The 20,288-nt window shown below is 39.4% G+C and overlaps 1 protein-coding gene across 1 annotated transcript; it reads left to right on the top strand.

Moving 5' to 3' along the window:
• Positions 1–250: 250 nt before the first annotated feature.
• Positions 251–16,769, top strand: NMBR (neuromedin B receptor). The gene is made up of 3 exons (XM_026845509.1): positions 251–762; positions 13,683–14,031; positions 16,357–16,769. Exons 1-3 carry the CDS (start codon positions 347–349, stop codon positions 16,756–16,758), a joined length of 1,167 nt encoding a protein of 388 aa, XP_026701310.1. The 5' UTR covers positions 251–346; the 3' UTR covers positions 16,759–16,769.
• Positions 16,770–20,288: the final 3,519 nt, after the last annotated feature.

Here is a 20,288-nt window from a genome sequence, read left to right as displayed (position 1 = left end):
CCCGGGGGCGAGGGAGGGCTCCTTGTCCTGGGGGCGGTGGCTGCCCCCGAGGCTCAGCGTCTCGTCCTCCTGCCCACCCGGGAGAGGGCTTGGCCAAAGAAGTGGAAGGGAAAAGGGAGCGGCACGGGTTATTTATTCCACACACACCCGCCGCCCTCACTGCGCCGGCGGACAGTGCTTGTTCCTCTGCGTTTCGGAGGGGAGACAATTCGGCAGAGAAAAAGAGGGAAGAAGAAAGGCAGGAGGGAAGGGGGAGAAAGTTGGTTGACTTGCGGAGAGGTGAAGCCTTCCGGTGGCTCCCACTCCACTTTGCACTGGAGACCTTCAGTCTGCCCGAAGCTGGAGGATGGAGACAGAGCTGCTGCCCGAGCTCCCAGCAATGCCCCTCGGGGGGAATGGGAGCGCCCAGCTGGTGCCAGACACAGCCCCGCTGCCCCCGGGGAGGGGCACGGCCATGTTCACCATCCGCTGCGTGATCCCCTCGCTTTACCTGCTCATCATCACGGTGGGCTTGCTGGGCAACATCACCCTCATGAAGATCTTCATCTCCAACAGCGCCATGAGGAGCGTGCCCAACATTTTCATCTCCAGCCTTGCTGCCGGTGATTTGCTGCTGCTAGTGACCTGCGTGCCTGTGGATGCCTCCCGGTATTTCTCCGAGGAGTGGCTCTTTGGGGAGGTGGGCTGCAAGCTCATCCCTGCCATCCAGCTCACCTCCGTTGGTGTCTCTGTCTTCACCCTCACTGCCCTCAGTGCCGACAGGTAGGAAAGCTGGGCTGCCCCTTCTCAGCTCTCTGCAGGCTGGGCTAAGGATAGCTAGAGATGGCATGAAAGGTAAAGCACCCCTCTGATAAGGTAACCCTGGTTTGCAGTCCCCTTGTTCCAACTTGCAAGTTGCCTGTGTTTCTTCTTCCCTCACTGGCTGATAGTAAGTCTGGTACTAAAGTTACAGGGTTTCTGGAAATGGGTACACCTGGGCCTCCAGCTTCAAGGGTGCCAGCTGCAAGAAGTGGGTTTAATCCTGTCTTCTGCACCTTGGGGATGGCCCTGTAACAGCCCATGTATTGAAATCTTATTCATTAGAGGAAGGTTTTAGATGCTAAATATGAAATGTGCCAAGCTACAGTGCTATGTCAACAGGCAGTGAGCAGTTTAAACCAAGTCAAGCACAGGGATATTTTTGATTTGTTTCTTTCTGCTGAGTTTGTGTGTGTATGTGTTTTTGTGCCCTAGAAAACTGGTTACCAGATGTGACTGCCAGAACTAGTTCAGCCTCTGGGAATTCCAAGGCACCAAACTGTTCTGTTGTAATTGTTAGTCTTAAACTTTTGTTCAAACTATTCATTTTGGCTTCTTCTGAACTTATGAAAAAGGAAAAAAAGAAAAAAAAAAGAAACACCCCACCCCCCCAAAAAAACCCCAACCAAACTCCAACCAACTAGAAAGTAACACTTCCATCTCCAGTACTTGTCAAATTAGGAAGAAATAAAGAGCTGAACCCCAAATTTTTCCTCTCAAATACTATAGCACTTAATCGGTACTTAAGGAATTTATAGCAACTTGATGGCTGTTGGACTATGCTTCAGGCTCTGAAAGACAAATTCTTTCAGTGTAATTGGCAACCTTAAAATAAATGAAATTATCTTTCTTCCCTTATCTAAGCAATTTCTTTTTTTTAGCTAGAAGTGAAAAAGTTTAATTCCTTCCCATAGAAATTACCCCATTTTCTTTTGTTGGATCTTAAGCCAAACCAATGCATTGGTGCATGGTGTAAAGGCTTGAGTTTAGTAAGGTTTCTAACACTTACAGTAACATTTTTTTTAAACTTTTAAGCCTATTTTTATCGAGTATAAAGGTAATATATTACTTTTTTTTTTTTTTTTTTTAGCTAATTCATTAAATAGTTTGATTCCACCTGAGGGTAGTCTTCAGCAGCCATCAGTTTCAGTGGTGTTTGTATCGGGACCTAAAATACTTGTATACAAAGACTTTGTAACTTATGAAAATGGGTTATATTTTTGAAGAAGAACTTTCAAAACAGTCTTAAAGCGAACATCGGTAATTCTCTGATTACCTCGGTTGAAGAATATGTCAAAAATTCTTCTTGGAGAGCCAAGAAAACTTTGCAGTTTTACTTCTGCTCTATTTCCACTGGTTAAAAGTATGATTGCTGTATCTTATTTAAAAAGGGAAGAAGTTACTTTTGGAGGAGATCATCTCTCTAGTGAAACATAATGTGAGGAGATGCTGGTGGTTTAATATGTAAGGATTCATTCATTTACTTTTTATATAGCTTTGGAGCATTGATTGTTTGCTTTTTCCGTATAATTTTATATCCTTTTAGTATTGGTGAAGATTCAAGAAGTAATAATGCTGAATCTGTTTATGCTGAATGCATTTAGAATTACACATCCTAAAAACCAGCTACAGATGGTGTGCTGTGATCATATAAACTCATAATAAAGATGTTCCTCCAGAATTTTGGGCCCCACAGTTAAACAAATATCAGAAATTATTATATCAAGAATTTAACAACTCTGTTTCTTTAACCTCTGCAGTTACATTTTCAGTTACTGAGAACAAAACCCATTTATTTTTCAGAAGAGCAGCCACTGACTTCAGAGACCAGTGTCCTGTCTCCTAGAGCCACAGGTCATCTCTGAGTGAAGTTGGCTGGTGTTTGGGTTGGACTCAGGTCTACATTTTTGTATGATGCTTCTGTTGAACTAAAAGGGAGGCAGTGGTGCAGAGGGGGTTTTGTCACACTAATTTGTAGCCAGATCTTAATGTGTGTCATCTGGATTAGATTTGTTATGGGTAATTAGGTCGGCAGTTCTGGAGTGGTGGCAGCATCCTGCACCTAAGAGGTGCTGAGAAGGCAAAGCCTGGCTGGTGGCAGTGTTTCCTCCAGATAAGCAAATCTAACATAGGATGTTAGCAGTTTGGAAGCAGTGATACTGCTAAAAAGGCTCCATTATAATCCAATACGTCTGGTCTGGTATACAATGTTTTCTCAGTGACCCCTTCTTTCACAGATAATGCTCAAAGTCCATTTTAATATATGATCATTAAAGCCTTTTGTGCTTTTTACTCCCTGTTACCACAGGACTGTATAGAACTCCAGACACTGATTACACTAAGGAACAGATTTAGAAATACTTAAGAGTTCTTTACAGTGTGCCTGCATGAATTCAGATAAGGGAGGTTGTCTTGGTTTCCACAGTGTAATTAGCACTTATTGTTTATGTGGAAATTCTACATGGCAAGTTACATGTTTGTGATACATTTAACAACAATGGATACAGAAGCAATAAAATCGGAAGCTATAAGGAAAAGTAGTATGCATTGCATATAAATCTCTAAAGCTGCTTTATTTCATATGGCTTTTTGTCCTAGAAGTTCCTCTCAGCATCACTAGTGCTTTCAGTGTGACAAACATGCACCTTCTATCTGGAAGCTTCATTATCTAGTACTGAGATTATTTTTGTGCATGTGTGTGTACAAACATAATATGTAATTTGTAACAGTGCACCCCAGACCTCCCTAGAGCACTTTTTCAGATTAAAAATGGTAGCATGAAGCAGATCTGCCCAAGATTGCCCATCACCATCCCAGGGAACAGCAGCTGGTCACATCAAACAGCCCTTCCCACCCTTGAGCTCCCATGGTTCTGGCTGTCAGGTGTGGGCTGTGGTGCCCTGCTGCAGCCCCACACATTTGGGGGCAGAGGGGGGTGGGTGGGAGGTCAATGGCAGTGGTGGGGGTAGTGGCAGCAGAGGTGATGCAGTGGTGGTGCTGTGTGTTGGCATCAGAGGGGGGTGTGATCTCCCTCTCCTCTGGGATGCAGAAGAGAGCAGCAGTGCTGCTGAATTAGCTGTCCCCTCTCACGTGCAGGCACAGCACCGCTGCCCCTCATGACCACTGCTCTTATTGATTTTTCTCTATTGTGGAGAAACCAGACCACCTCTAGAAACCTTAATATTTCTCTGATTTTAAAAATCTAAGGAAAAAACAGAGGGTGGATTACATAAAGAGAAAACCTAATAGCTACAGTGGACAGCAAATGAAAAAAGGAAGAGGGCAAAGGGACAAGAATGTACAAAACAAGCAAACAAAAGGAACCAAGGGGGCCATAGGGTAGAACATCCCCAATACCACTCAGCACAACCTAAAAGTGCTCATAGAGCTGGTGTGTGATGGCCAGAGTTGCACTTCCTAGAGGTGTGGTGGGACAAGGAATTAAAAATGGGTCCCCAGTTGAGCTTGCTTCTCCAGGGGCATGAACTGCAGGGGCTAATGGATGTTGATGAGAAAGTCCCAGGACTTAATGTGTTCTAAGAGGTAAGAGGAGAAGTGTTGATGGAGGGACTGCAGCATGGCTAGTGTCTCCTCACTGCAAAAAGGACAGAAGCCAGGGGTGAACCTGACTTGAACTATCCCACGAACTTGTTCACTGCTTCAGGGAGTGGTTCCAATTTATGTCCATGGTGGGCCATGCAGTTAGCTCAGAATATGAACTGAGCTCATGGGCCTCCTCACCCTCTTCTCAGTGTGAGGGATCTTAGAATTAGAGAGTTATAGAATCATGAAATGACTTGGGTTGGAAGGGACCTTAAAGACTGTCTAGTTTTGCCCTCTGCTATGGGCAGGGACACCTCCCACTAGACCAGGTTGCTCAAAGCCCCGAACAACCTGGCCTGGAACACTGCCAGGGAGGGGGCAGCCACAGCTTCTCTGGGCAACCTGTGCCAGTGCCTCACCACCCTCACAGTGAAGAACTTCCTTATATCTAATCTAAACCTGCTCTCTTTCAGCTTAAAGCCATTACCCCTCATCCTATTGCTACACTCCCTGATAAAGAGTCCCTCCCCATCTTTCCTGCAGCTCCTTTTAAGCACTGGAAAGCCACTCTAAGGTCTCCTCAGAGCCTTCTTTTCTCCAGGCTGAACAACCCCAACTCTCTCAGCCTGTCCTCACAGGGGAGGTGCTCCAGCCCCCAGATCATCTTTGTGGCCCTTCTCTGGACTCACTCAAGCAGGTCCATGTCCTTCTTATGTTGGGGGCCCCAGAGCTGGACACAGCACTCCAGGTGAGGTCTGAGGAGAGCAGAGGGGAAGATTGACCTCCTTTTCTTGTATGCTTGGGTGTTACAGACTTCTACACTTACTCTAGTAAAAATACCTTAGCAACCAAAAGCTATGTTTTTCAGACCAGTAACAAGCCTGTGGTTGTTGATCCCAAACTATTCCATGGCCTGCTTGGATTTACAGAATAGCTCAACCTGACACCTGGTTATATAGTCTGACATCTAAACTCAGACCACCTGCATGTCTTTTCAGTATGTAATTGCTGCCTCGTGTATGGAATATCAGCTATTGAAAGGCTTTTAAATCAGCAGCAGAAGGCATAGGAAGCAAATACTTGACACCTGAAATCAGAAAATGGGTATTGTAATAATATGTATATTTTTAATTGGCAAGTGGTTCATTATTGGGTAGGATGAATGGATTGTGTCACAGGAAGCAGTGAATGTTCAATACCTCAATATTCAAACTGTGGAAAAGGATTTTCTGGAAGATGTGCTTTACAAGGCACAGCTGATGTTACATCCAGCCAATTAATTATCTGCTAAGTGTTCCATTCATCAAATCCATGTCTCTCCAATTTAGAGACAAGGATGTTGTGTGGGACAGTGTCAAAGGCTTTGCACAAGTTCAGGTAAATGACATCAGTTGCTCTTCTCTTATATACTAATGCTGTAACCCCATCATAGCAACATCTTGCTGATTTGTGCCTGGGAAGGAATCTAGGGTAAGGATGTGGAGCACAAGTATGGAAAGGTGTTTCTAAGATGCTTTTCACATCTAGAGGTCTGGATGATGCAAAAACCTTGGTGTGGAAAGCTGGTTGGAAAAGCTCAGGAGGCAGCAGAATGAATGCTACAGTGTGTATCTTATTTTGTATGATGATGAAAAGCAATTGTACCCACAAAATGTTACAAGACCTGGGGGTGAATAGATTTTGAAGGAATAAATGGCAGCCCCTTAACACAGCTTTAGGTTTGTCCCATGTAGTCTTTCCTTTTCTCTTTGGCTATCATTTATGCCTTCTTTTTTATGTGATCTGTAAAAATAGTATTAAATTTAATTCTGCTACTGTTCCTATATTGAATTTTCTTTCTAATGAAGGGTTTAAATGTGTTAGCTCAAATACAGTCCTGCTGCACTCTAATGAAGACAGTGAAGCTGAGCAGTGGAGTATAGTCTTCCTAAGAAGTGTGACAGAAAAACAACTTTGATGAGACATATACTTGATTAACTAGGCAACAGCTTTTTTCATTAGTGCCGTCACTCCTTTCCTATATCTTAATAACAAAGGAGTTTGAAAATTTAAATTCATATTTAAAAAACTAAATATAGTGCCTGAGATGCTTAAAATGTATTCTATAGATTGGCATAGCTAAACTATTTGATCCTTTTGTTGTTTGTTCATTTCTTTATTTGCTTTAAACTTGGAAAATTGCTATCTGTATTTTTAAAAGTGCAAAAAGACTCAAAAAACTTCTTGTGCAATTTTAATATCTATGGGCTGACTTCAGCTGTTAACAAAAACCATTCTGGCTCAGTATGCATGTCTACTGTCCCCTACTTTTGGGGGGAATCAGGAAATGTTTTGAAGACATTCAGAAGCGTGCAAAGGTGCCCTAGTAACTATTTTAGGATTTTTCATTAGTAAAATCATCCTTAATAAAAAATTCATTTTACTCTTTTTCAGTATTTATTTAAAGTTTCTTTTGTTATGTCAGGTGCTAATTCAGGCTGAAGTATAGCGATTGGAGACCTAAAATCCTAATTTCTTATTACATATAGTGGAGCAGGTGAAGAAGGAAAGTGGACATGATTTTCTTTTGAGCTCTAATAGCTGACATTCAGGGACTAAAAAGCCTTTACAAGGAAAGTAGTATTAATTACTTATAATTAACCAAAGAATAAAGTAAAAATAATCAAAGGTAAAATGGAATATTGTCTATGTAAGAGAAAAACAATGCCTTGGCTGTATATAGTAAATGGTCAAACAAAATTGTATAGAACCAGTAGAACTGTGAAATCTATAAGTATATATCTTATTAACCCTAACATTTGAGGTAAATGTGTTGAATGAATGACTTACTGAAGTACATTAAAAGAAATAATGGTCCAGATGTTTCTCTCACTGTAGGCTGTAACAGTATTGTCATAATTATGCAATAACAGGCAAAGCAAAAGCAATTTAAGAGGTTGGGCAAGCTTTGTCTCTCGCATTTTTATCAGTTCACCCTTTAGTTTGTACGTGCAAACTTGACTCACAAAATAAAGCTTGCCAGAACACCTCTGTTAAAATTATTGACATATTTTGTGAAGTTAAACAGTGAAGCCTGTCTTCACCTGTCCTCATCCCCAAAATTTCTAGTTCATTTGTATTCATTCCATACAGCTAAAAGAAAGATGATAGAAAATATTCCAGAAAGAAAAAAGGGATGGCAAAACCTCCCCCCTCCCCCCAAATGCAGAAGGAATTTTATGTCTAGATTAAGGAGTTTCTAGGGTAAGTTTGTTCGAGTCAGGCAATTCAAATCAACTGTTGGAGAAGTTCCTCTTGTGACCATCTTTACACAGCTGAATGTGTTTTCTCAGCAGATTTTCCTCTCAGGTTAGGCATTTTTTTCTGAAACTTCATACAGACGCACACATCTGTTAAGCTCCTGTTTTTGTGCATGTGTTCTGTGTGTGCTCTTCAACTCATACGGAAATAGCTTAGTTGTGAGGATGGCAAAGTGAGAAACAGCTGTGGTGGTTATCCTAGGCAGTGAGCACTGCTATACTTGTGCTGGCAGCAGCCAACTTGGCTTTGGTTAATGCAAATGTGAGTGTCCAATAGCCTTCCATAGGTTGCAGCCTAAAACCTGAGGAACTGTTACAAAACCATTCCTCCTGTTTCTTTGATCAATTCAGTAAAAGCCTGACAGTGACAGACAAAATAGCTGCTAAACTGCAGATCCAGATGAATTCTTACCAAGCAGTTCTGAATGTAAATCTCTGCATATACATTTTATTTATTTGCCTCTCTGTATATCATAGTACACAATTCCCTTATGTATTATGTTGCAATCGGTTTATCCTAATTGGACTGTTTTAATCCTCAAGTCTGTATTTAGCAGGTCCTCAGAAATGATGTCAAAAAATCCTCTACCAATGCTTTCTCTAGGGAAAAAATTCACATGTTTTCTGTGGTGATTAATCTTTTAGACAATAATAAATATCTTTTATATAGGTGCAGAGTGACGGAACTCTCAAATATTCTTCCCAAAAGGGATAATTTCATTAAATCCTCATTTTAAGTAGTTAATTATAGAGTAATTGGTGTGTTTCTCACATAGGTTTTCCTACAGAACCATTCTTCCAGACTATATATTCCTGATGCTAAATTATTTTTGTGCATTTTTGTATGTACTAATGAAGCAAGGCATATGCAGTCACACTCCCTAGGTCTAAACATAGAATTATAGAACATGTACCTCTGCTTCCAATTCCGTGCTGAGATTCAGCACAATTTGGCAGTGTGATTACAAATAGCAAGTAAATTCTTACAAGTTCATGAAATTTGTGGAAGGTAAGAGGAAACCTACTTTTGTGTCCATTGAAGAGAAGTGTGTTTTTGAATTAACTTGACACAACTTGTTAGAGCAAATAAACGAGAGACAAACAATCCATTCAAACCTTGGCATAATTACACCTGCTTCATGTAGATTTAATTCTGTATTTCTATCTTCATATGAGCATATGTACAAATAAAATTGTGTGTGTGTGAATGTGAGAGAAATGGATTATTCTGCTATGTTGTCATTCTATCTCATATGATTCAGTTTTGTCCTTCACACAACTGTCCCAAAGATTGTTTCATTTTTTTCCAACTATCTACTTTTCACAGTATGTGTTTTTTTTTAACATAGTGTCATGTTTGTGCTTCAGTTCAAAGTTTGATTGTATTTTAAGGATTGTTATATTAAATTTTTTCCTCTCTGATTTTTTAATGTTCCTGTTTTTTTTCTGCTGTGGTGTGTACTTATTTTTTCCATCTACACTGATTTCAGAATCCAAAATCCAGAATTCCAAGTTAGTGTTGGAATGAGGTAAATTCTGCAGAAAGGCAATACAAGCCAAGAGAATACACATGCTAAGCTGCCTTATACTTTCCAGTGGGAAATGTTATATCCAGGGTTTAGTATGATGCAGCCTGCTAAGAGTAAGGTTCTCACCTCATTGATGATATGTCAGTTTTGAGTCACTGCCTAGCAGGCCTTAGGCAGTGACTCCCAGACACCCTGGCTGGCTGAATGTTCTATTTTGTTCTTGGAGAGGTAGGTACCAGAGCTGCCTTTGCCTTGGCTGTTTTGTGAAGGCTAATGACTTTGGCATGCCCTAGCCATTATTTAAACACAACTTTGAGATCAGGCTCCTCAACTTTGCTGTGCTTAGTTTCAGGATCCTAATGAAGCTCAGATGAAAACTGGTTAGATCTGATCAAGGGAGCTCCCAACATGCACGGCAGGGGAAATACTACTATTTGCTTAATTTAAAAGTCAAGATAAAAGGGAACTAGCAGGTTGGGGTAGGCCAGCCATTGCACAAGGCTTCTGGGTGATGTTCTTGTAATCAGGCACCTGCAAGTGTGTGTTTTATTCTATGCACATATGTTCATATGCACATATATAGTGTGTATATATTTATATATAATGCACCAAAACATATTCAACAGTGCCAAAGCATAAACCTGAGCACTGGAAGTCAGCTACTTGTCAAACTGTTAGAGCAGTCAGTGGTGTGTTTTTGACCTGGGTCAATCAGTATTCTCCTAAACAATTTCTAGGCATGATTCAGGACTAAGTACAAGCCATGGGGCCATTACCAACAGAAATGTAAGCTGCCTACTTAGTTTGGATGTGGTGGTCTCATATTGGGACTGTCATCATAGTCCAGGGGCTGCCTAAATATTGTCTAGTTGTTTTGGTTTTTCTTTTTAATTTGGTTTTGAAGGTCATCACAACAAAGTGCTCTAGAAAAAAGAGGTAGCACTGCTGTGGAGGGACAGCTTGGGACTAAACATGGAGCAGGTTCTTTTTAAGTCAGGTGTGTCAGAGGGGAAAGCGTTGTGGACACGGCAGAGACAGGAGTAGAGCTTTCCATTCTAATTGGGAGCTGAGAAATACAAGATGGGGAAAAGCAGATAAGCTATACTGGAGTTTAGAAAGTAGCAACATGTTATAACTCTGTAGGCAGAGGATATTCTTTTTTTTTTTCATCAATTTCATTAGGTTGTGTCTCAGGGAGGAGCTTGATTTGTGAAAATATGCTATATAAACAAAACCAATCTGCAGAATTGGCAAGTTTGTGCTTGTGTCTGTTGGCAGAAACCACATCTTTGAAGAAAGAAAACTTATAAAAGTATTTCCAGAGTTGGGGGTGCCTTTTCCAGAAGTGATAATGATAGAGAATATAGGAAGACAGAATTTACATGAAGGCTTTTAATTAAAACCAAATGCATATTTATAATTATTCCCTGAACTTCATGGCAACCTATGATTTTCTTTTTTTGTCAGTGAAGTAAGGGAAAAGATGGATTTTGCTTACAAATTTGACTAAATAATTTGTACCCTTACTCTGATTTGCCAGTGTTGTTTTACTGATAGAAGATATGCACTTTGTAATTTAAATGGTTGGTGGTATGTTTTAGCCTTACACTGGTGTTATACAAAGGAAGAGGCTGGGTGTTCATTTTGGGAACAGTTCTAATTTCACTCAGTTTACATTTGATTTGATCTGTAACCTGTCTCTTTCTAGTCTATATCTTTTCAGATATATAAACAAGATGATGGATTTTTAGAGCACTTAGTGCCTTTTCCTTCCCATTGACACAGTACTGCACAGGCCTGAGTCCTAGGAAGAAGAGTGCCATCTTGTAGTCAACTGAAGTAGCAAGGAGAATTTTAATAGGATTAAGGAAGAAGGTTTTTGGGCTGAACCCAGCTGTTTTTGTGAAAAAGGGCACTCTGCTCCAATGCACTTCATCTTGGAGTCAGTCATAGCTCAGGGGAAAGCATGCTATTTGCTAAACAGTGATATATGCCAAGGAACAAATATATGCCCCATCTTCTGCTAATGTAAAGGCTTCTGGAAAGGTCTCCTGTTTAGATACTAATCAGACCAAATGCTGCTAAAACAATTAATTGTGACATGATCATTGTCTTGGGTTATAGGCCTGTGATCAAAACAATTTGAAGCACTGTAATGGGAAGAGGGGGAAACATATATAGTACAAAACATGATTTTTATCCAAAGTCCCCAAACCAGCTCTTCCCCAGGAATGTAAAGTTTTAAATAAATGAGCAGATATGAGGACTCGACATCACCTCAGTTGAACAAAATGGAATAGAAGGTCTGTCTTTATGTAATGAAATCAAGACAAACAGCAATAGGAAGCAAATTATTGAATAATAAGGTCACAGTTTGTGCTGGGGAGCAATCATGCTTTGTGCAGAAGCTTCTATCCTTCCTATGGCAGTATAAAGGATTTCTTTACACCTTGGTGTCCAGGGAGTTTCTTACTGTGTGTTAGAAGAAATGGTAAACATAAATTAACAGAGACAGTAAACTTATTTTCTACTCCATGATATGGGTGAAGACACAGTAAAAATACTCTCTCTGAATTCAGAGAGGAGATGAACATAAATAAACATTATTTGTAATTATTTAGTGATAAGAGAGTTTATCATGGTCCTGAGAAAGAGGACTCCAAGGCACATTTTGAGTCAAGTATTCTCTGGAGAAAAAGTTTGCTAGGGTACCAAGACAGTGGTCTGCTCCATTTTCATGGCATAGCCAATTGCACTGCTGATTGCCAGCAAACTCACAAGTTGTTTCAAGGGGTAATGGTTTTAAACTGAAAGAGGTAGATTTAGATTACATGTAAGGAAGAAGTTCTTCACTGTGAGGGTGGTGAGACACTGGAACAGGTTGCCCAGAGCAGCTGTGGCTGCCCCCTCCCTGGCAGTGTTCCAGGCCAGGTTGTTCGGGGCTTTGAGCAGCCTGGGCTAGTGGGAGGTGTCCCTGCCCATGGCAGGGGGGTTGGAACTAGATGATCTTCAAGGTCCCTTCCAACTCAAACCATTCTGTGATTCTGTAATTCTATATTTGTATATGCGTGTATATGTATCTAGGTGAATGGATAAGGAGTTTTATCACCAAAGAGAGACATCTAAGTTACAGTTCTTCTCACTCTAAGCTTATTGTATAGCTAATAGAGAAAAAACAAGCACCTCAGAGAGTGATTTAATCACCCTTTGAAAGTATATCTGACCTTAAAATGAATAAAGTTATATACCTGGAATATGAAACTCTCCTGAATTCCTTCTTCCTCTTAAACTTTTCTTTAGACAGAGAGAAATAATTTTGCCAGTTCTCAAAACTTGTTCAATTTCAGAAAAAAAAAAAACCAAAACCCACCTATCCCAAATCAAACAAAACTAGAAAGACAAAAAATGAAGCAAAAACCCCCCAACCTTCCAAATTTCCACATCTTAGACAAATGGAAATGTTTGTTTAATGGTTAGTTTTTATAAGAACATTAAAACATAATTAATTCACATTTTGAAAAAAAATTTTCAAAATAAATTAAAAATCTAAGCAAAACATTAAAGTATCCTTGAAATATTTTTCTCAAAGTATATTTGCCCTTTTAAAACTGACCTTTTCTTGAGGAAAGTTTCACTTCTTATCACGTCCTACAACAATTTTTTTTCAAGAAAATAATTCCTGACTAGAGTCTACTTCTAGTCATTTTTTTACTCTACTGTAGTGTGATATTTCCATTCTCTGCAATGCTTCCTGTTTTCATTGCAATGGTTATGAATTTATCAGTTCTGCAAAGATTTATATGTAATCATGAGACAGTTTCCCAAAATGTGATATATAGAGCAGCAGCTTCAAACTATCGATGTGGAAATGTTTATTTAAGAGTTTAATATGTCTGCACAGGCCATTAGTAGTCATTCCTGCCTGACTTTATGAAAAAGGCGTTACAGCTGGAACAGTGTATCTGTGTGTAGAAAGGTGCTGGGGTGGAAAGGCGAGAGCCACCATGGCCGTGGTTGTTGCTGGTCTGGCAAGAGGTAGTTAATGCTGATAATTGCCCTGCGCTCTCAGGGAGGCTGGTGGAGTCTGAGAGTGGGGAAGGCGTGGTGGTGGGCAGGAGGGAGTCCTGGGCTGCAGGAGCTGAGGAAGGAAGCGAACTCTGGTGTGCAAGTGCTGATACAAGAGTGAGGTGGAAATATGGAGGTAGGATGTGCATTCGGGGATTTGCTGGTGGGATTTGCAGAAAGAGAGTAGAGTCATGGCTGCTTCTGCACTTCCATCAGGCTGGCACAGGTTGTATCCAGGGCTCCTTTTGCCACCTCTGATGGATATATATAACAGATGAAGCTAGAGATTTAGAGAATACAAATTTAAGAAAGATTTAAAACTCCTTGACATTTCAAATAAGAACAAAATATGACATTATTTTAATCAAAGATAGGAAGTGGCCTTAAGCATCATGTGGAATTTAAAGAGATACCTTTTAATTTATATCTGCATTTTGATTAATTTCAGATACAAAGCAATTGTAAATCCCATGGACATCCAGACCTCCAGTGCAGTGCTATGGACCTGTCTTAAAGCCGTTGCCATTTGGGTAGTCTCCATGCTCCTAGCAGTTCCTGAAGCAGTGTTCTCCGAACTGGCCCACATCAATGACACGGATAATGCCACATTCACAGCATGCATACCATACCCCATGACAGACGACATGCACCCGAAGATCCATTCTGTGCTGATTTTTCTTGTGTATTTCCTTATCCCTCTTGCCGTTATTAGTATTTACTACTATCATATTGCAAAGAGTTTAATAAAAAGTGCTCACAACATCCCTGGAGAATACAGTGAGCACTGCAAAAGACAGGTAAGCAATTTGCTTTTTACATCTCAATGAAAGATTTATGTGCTGTGTACACTTATAAATGAAAGTACAGGAACTATAACCTCTAATTTGTTGGATTTTGCAGATGATTAGTTCAGTTTTCACATGCATGAACTAAGCTGAGGATTATCTGAAAAATCTCCTTGTTTTCACAATTACTCAGTATTAAACCCGGTATGTAAATGAACATGAGCAATGAAAAATATAAATTCAATGCCATCAGTGCATATTTCTAACAGGAAATGGGACCTGTATATCTGTTTGTATGTGCTGTTAACTGTAAGCATCACTTGTGTCCTTACTGAGGAACAACATTTTTGTAGTTAATGCTAGTGCTTCACCTATCTCTATAGGCAGCCATTTTGGGAAGAAATTTTACCTGAACTTTTTGAGAATTCTTCCTTTTTTATTTGGGCTTGGAAATTAAAAAACTGACATAGAGAAAATTTTTCTTAGGGGATCTTCTCAGGCCAAGGAGCACTGAAAATATGAACACAGAGCATGAAATGATTTTTTTTTGGCTTTCTCAAATATTCTTTCTTGGATACAATTCTCAACTTGCACTTTTCTAATACCCTGTCTATAATAGATGCTATAAAACTTTTGGTATAGGTTCCGTATTCCTTCGAGACAAAGCATTTTAAAACATTTGATAAAGCCAGCTTCCCTGTAAGACACAGGAAGCAATAAGTAGGAACAGGCTGTTCATTAGCAGGAACATTTATGTATACAGACTTTTACTTTGCTTTTGCAGTGAATGTACGTCAACTACTTTACAAAAGCATTAGTATTGATAGAGAAAAATACTTATGCCCATTAAAACAATTTGGAAGGGCTTTCTCTGTCAATATTTTAGAAAATACTTTTATACTCACCAAAATGTCCTTGCATATATAGCATGCACATATTCTTTTAAAAAGAAAGACCACATTCCCTCATGTCCTTTTTGCTCAGCATTTCATTTCTACTGTAGCCTGTTTCTTGTAAAAAATGCATACGTATTAGCACTTCATGTATTATTTTATTTTCTTGTGAAATATAGAGACTTTTGGCTGAACCCTCAGGATGGAAACAGTATTTAATTTGTATCACATTTCTGAACCCATATGTATTTTCAGAGTAAGAACATATTGTTTTCATTCTACCTTTTTTTTTTTTTTTTTTTTTTTTTTTTTTTTTTTCTCCCAGCAAGAGGAAGTAAATTCAGACTGGTGCTATCAACTCACATTTCTTTAGGCCATAGCATGAAAGAGTAACATTCACACTGTATCTCTGCACCTTTTAGTCTGCCTTTGCAATCTGAGTGCAAATCCTACCAAATTGGGATGTTAAAGTTTTCCTGTCTTTTCCCCACTGGGTTTGGTTTAGATAGAGCCAAGAAAACTACTGACAAACTTATTTCACAGATTTTGAAACCCCATTAGAATAAATTAACTTGTTTTTCAGAAAATTGAGCAAAGCCAGGAAACTTTCCTGCCTTTGCAAAACTTTGATACCTGACATACATAATAAATCTTTTTGGGAGGAATATATGGAAAGTTTCTGCCTCTCTTTGGTGCTTTCTACCTGGCCAGTTTCTCTTCTTCTCTCAGTTTGGAACCTCTGTGTAGGCTCATTTCCTGTCAACTTTTCAGCCACTCCTAATATCTACACTGTAATCCATTATACTTCAGCACTGCAATTAAGGTACATCTCTTTCATGTCATTATTGAAGATTAACTAAACCTTTCACCTTACCCTGGAATTATGATGCTTCAGACTGTGCAATGAAGTTTTGGTGGTTTGTCTAGGAGAGAGGTCCAAGCTGAGACATTTCGGGAAAAATAATGGGATGCAAGTACCATTGTATAGCTAACACCCTAGCAATGTCTCTAGATTTCACTCACAATGTCTCTAGATTTCAAAGCCAAGGGTTTCTAAATAGCTTTCTAATGAAAGCTGAGTTTCAAGCCAAGCACTGAGATCTCATCAGAAAAGGTTATGTTTCATGACATCCTTTGATGTGTGCTTTCAGGCTAAAAGCCAGTGTTTACTCAGGTCATGAATCACTCTTGCTGTGTATATCATATAGAAAGAGCAACCTTCTGTAACTACAAACAGATAGGATCTTGCACTGAAAGTAAACCAAAGGTGGGAAAGTAAATGAGATTGAAAAAGTAATTCAGCCCCTGAAGGAAGTATTTTTACTGGCCTTACTTATGATAGTTAAAGCGGATATAAAGCAAAATGCTACATGTTTTAATTAAATCTGTTATGTGGAGCAGTTCTATTCATTGTTGTTCATTTGGGTTCTCTTCATCTTTTTAGATGGAAACTCGGAAACGTCTGGCAAAAATTGTTTTAGTTTTTGTTGGCTTCTTTGCTCTCTGCTGGTTCCCTAACCACGTGCTATACATGTACCGATCTTTTAAGCACAATGAGATTGATCCGTCGACAGGACATATGGTTCTTACCTTAGTGGCCCGAGTGTTAAGCTTCTGCAACTCTTGTGTCAACCCATTTGCACTGTATTTTCTCAGTGAGAGTTTTAGAAGACATTTCAACAACCAGCTTCGCTGCAGGAGGAAAGTTCGGCAAGAGAGATCTGCCAGCTACTTGCGCAACTCTTCTGCCATTCAGATGGCTTCCCTGAAAAGCAATACCAGGAACACAGTGACTAGCATGACACAACTGAATGGGCACAACTTGAAACAAGAAATGTCGTTATGATTTAATAGGTGTGATTTTTGACTGCGGAACACACTTTTCTCCTGCAGTTTGTAACTCACTTTTGGCTCTCATATGCTTAGACCATCTGAGTTCTCCGAACAGAGGGTCTGTTAAAGTCTGCCCAGTGTGAAATTGTTTCACACCTAGTCTTACTTTTAGATAGAAATGAAGAGTATGTTTTCTTGAGAAAACAAAACTGTCTGGCTTCAGGTTGTATTTTAAAGGAGATGATAATATATCTTTAACATATGAGAATGAAAAATAATGGTTTGAATATTAGCGTAGCTCATCTAACATTGCTTTAAAAAAGTATAGATTTTCTGATCTGAAAAATATTTTTAACTGAGTATTGATCCAAGCTTATGTCTTACTCTAATAGATTTTGATGATTTTAGCTGTGCTGTGTGTACAAGCATTGTTCATTAAGACTGGTAGGCATTTTTTGACCCAATTAAGGAGCCGTTGCAGTACATGGATTCTAGTCTCAGATTAAAAAATATTCAAGTATCGAGTGCCAGATCTTTACCTCATTTAGATCTGCCTTGTTCTTTCACTTTGACAGACATACATGATGAGAATTTACTTTTTGGTGTTCTGTTTGCTGTTGAGGTCAAAAGTTTATCTGCTAAAATTACATTCTTTTTGTGATTACACCTCAAAAGTGTTGTATGCAACATGCATGTTCTCTGGAACTCAGTGTCTGAAAGCTCATTTCTCTGATTTGTTAAATCTATGACATCATTGGTTTAGAGTGTCTACACGCTTTATATTTGCTACTACTAACTAATCTTGCTGATATCAGTACACAGCTAAGAAGGAGGCTAAGTGTAATGAGGTAGCTGAACATTCAAAGAGGTAAAGTTCTGAGTGGCTTTTTCAGAGAGGGTCTGTGGCAAAGCTTCATACAGCTCAGAGCAGTCTCAGAGTGCAGAACACAGATTACTGCTGGACAAAACCAAACTGAAGGAAGTCTTGCAGGAACACACCTCACATACTCTGATCACTAATGATCATCCAGCCCATGGGACCAGACAAGTTCTAGTTTGAAATAACCCCCAAGAAATGAAACACAGGTAGCTGGCATTGGTTGCTCAGTACCAGATGTTTCCTAGATTTACTCTTCTTGCACACACTGTTTACCAGTCTAAACAAAACCGAAGTACTATTGAAAAATCTCAGCTTTAAAAGACACTTTTTCTTTTCCTGAAGGCCCTTGTGCATAAATAGTCAATGCACTTCTGAAAATCCTAACTGGACTGCCTATAAAAAGGATTTACAAATATATTTTGTGAGTCATCCCAGTGCCAGGGACATTGCGCATTTGTCAGTATTCCCAGGAGTACATTTTCAAGGTATGTGGTCAATGCAGAGCTGGGATTAAAACAGCAGAGAATGGTGGGTGAGACTGTAGCTACCAATTACCTTCCTGTCCAGAATGAATTTGCTAGGAGAGCTTATTGCTCTCCCTTTTCATTCACACTCTTCTTCTGGGGATACCTTATCCAAGACTTGCAAAGCTGTCCTTCAGACCAAAAGAAAGCAGTTCATCTTTCAAATGCCTCATTTTGCGTGGTTTTTTTTTTTTTTTTTTTAAGTAGACACAATGACTGAAGTTTGTTGCTGCAAAAACTTATGTAAGGCTACCCATATAAAAGTTTCTAATCTGTCTCTGGGCTGCACCAGCTCTTGCTAAAAGAGCTGATGGGGTTGGTGTTGATTCTCCCTCATACGCTGTCAGACTAATAACCATTCCCCAAGCCAGGTGAGAGGTTAGCTGGGGCAGGGTCTGTTCTAGGTCTGAGGTCCAAAGAGGAGATACTCACAATGCCCTTCTTAGAACAGACAGTAATGGCAGACTACTTGTGAAAGTAGATTTTTATGACTAGTTCATGAGGCAGATATAATTTTAAATATATTTTTCTTTCAAATGGGGTGGAACTGCTCCAGAGTAGATCTATTTCTGTCACAACACTGTAGCCTGTACTTCAGTGACTTCTCTAAGGTGAACAGTAGAAAGTACACTAGAAATTGAGATGGGATTTCAGAATTAGTTGCCAGTCTTATAATGTCAAAAACTGAAGTGCTAATGCAGTGTAGCAGTTTACAGTTCTTTTTGTCCTTATTAATGCACTTGCTGATATTTAGTTCTATTTGTAACTCTGTGGAATGAGCTGAAGTTCAAAATCTTTCCCAGTTCCCCTACCTTCAAGGTTAGTTATATCCCTGCCCCAATTTTTAAAGTAACAAGAAGGTATATTGATGTAATTTGTAAGTGATTTTGGGTAATTACGTGAAAAAAATCCCCAATTGTTAGCACTAAACAGGGAAAGTAACAGATTGAAGGTCTGAATGTCAACCACCATAGTCCAGCTGGTGAGATCTATACTATGTTGTGTAGACAAATTTGTGTGTAGTGTTCAAATGAGAAACCTTATGAAGTTCAGTGTAGACCAGTTCCGTACTGCCTGCCCTAGCAGACTGCAGTGGTCCTGTGGCTTCAGTGGCTCCTTGGAAGACTTTACACCAATGAGCAGACTGACATGAACTTGTAAATCTATCTGTAATAGTTTAAGAAATTGTCATGCATATCTGCCTAACACTGCCTCATCCTTCTTTTTCTCCATTTTGCTTCTTCTCTCTTTCCATGCCTTAATTCCGTGTGAGCCCACATGTTCTCAGAACTCTGCTTTAATTTTATACAACTAATTCTTCCTGGTTGCCAGACAGAGTTTTTGATTCCTCTCTTCTGACCAATCTTGAATCATTTTTACTTACGGATATTTTACACCCATAAAACAAAAGCTTAAATTCTTCCTTTTATAGTGACAATCATTGACTGTGATCAAGTTTCCCTCTTACTTTTTTTTTTTTTTCCCCCAGTTCCCTACTTCTCATTTTGTTTGGCAATTTCTCTACACAGCATAATTTTTCATAGGACTTCTAAATCCATTGTGGTTTTTTATTTCCTGAAAACATTTGTCTGATGTGGACATTACCAGATGATACAGGTATCCTACCAGAAAAATAATCTAATTTATAGTAGATTTAATGCTTGTGTTTAATTCATACTCTTCGCTCAGTGTCTTAAATTGCTATGTGTGGTACGGACAGCATGAGTCTGCCTTCTGGCAGAACTGCAAGCTACATCCTGTGCTTTTTCATTGTGTGGGGAAGGTATTCCCAGGTAGATTATAATTCCTTTTTGTCAGGAAATCAGCACAATTCTGGTTCATTATTACCCAGGGCTAAAACTCAGAGCCTGTTTTCAGTAAGTAACCTAAATTGTGTATGCCTGCTCTCAAATTCTTGTAGTATGGTGTGGGGGAAAAGGTCTCGAGATTTACTAGCTGTATTGCTAACCCAGTATGCACATTTTGGAAGTGTCTGTTTACTGTGCTTTTGTACACATTGTATATAAATACAGCTGTATGTATGATGCTGTTCCCAGACAACACTGCTTGCTAACAATTAAAAAAATGATTGTAGAATGCATTATATGAAGTATTTTCTTCCAAAGGAAATTTGTAAAG

Source organism: Athene cunicularia, assembly GCF_003259725.1.
Source record: "Athene cunicularia isolate RWA chromosome 3 unlocalized genomic scaffold, athCun1 chr3_part1, whole genome shotgun sequence".
In the NCBI taxonomy this organism is placed as follows: domain Eukaryota; kingdom Metazoa; phylum Chordata; class Aves; order Strigiformes; family Strigidae; genus Athene; species Athene cunicularia.
This window is presented reverse-complemented; position numbering and strand designations above follow the sequence as displayed.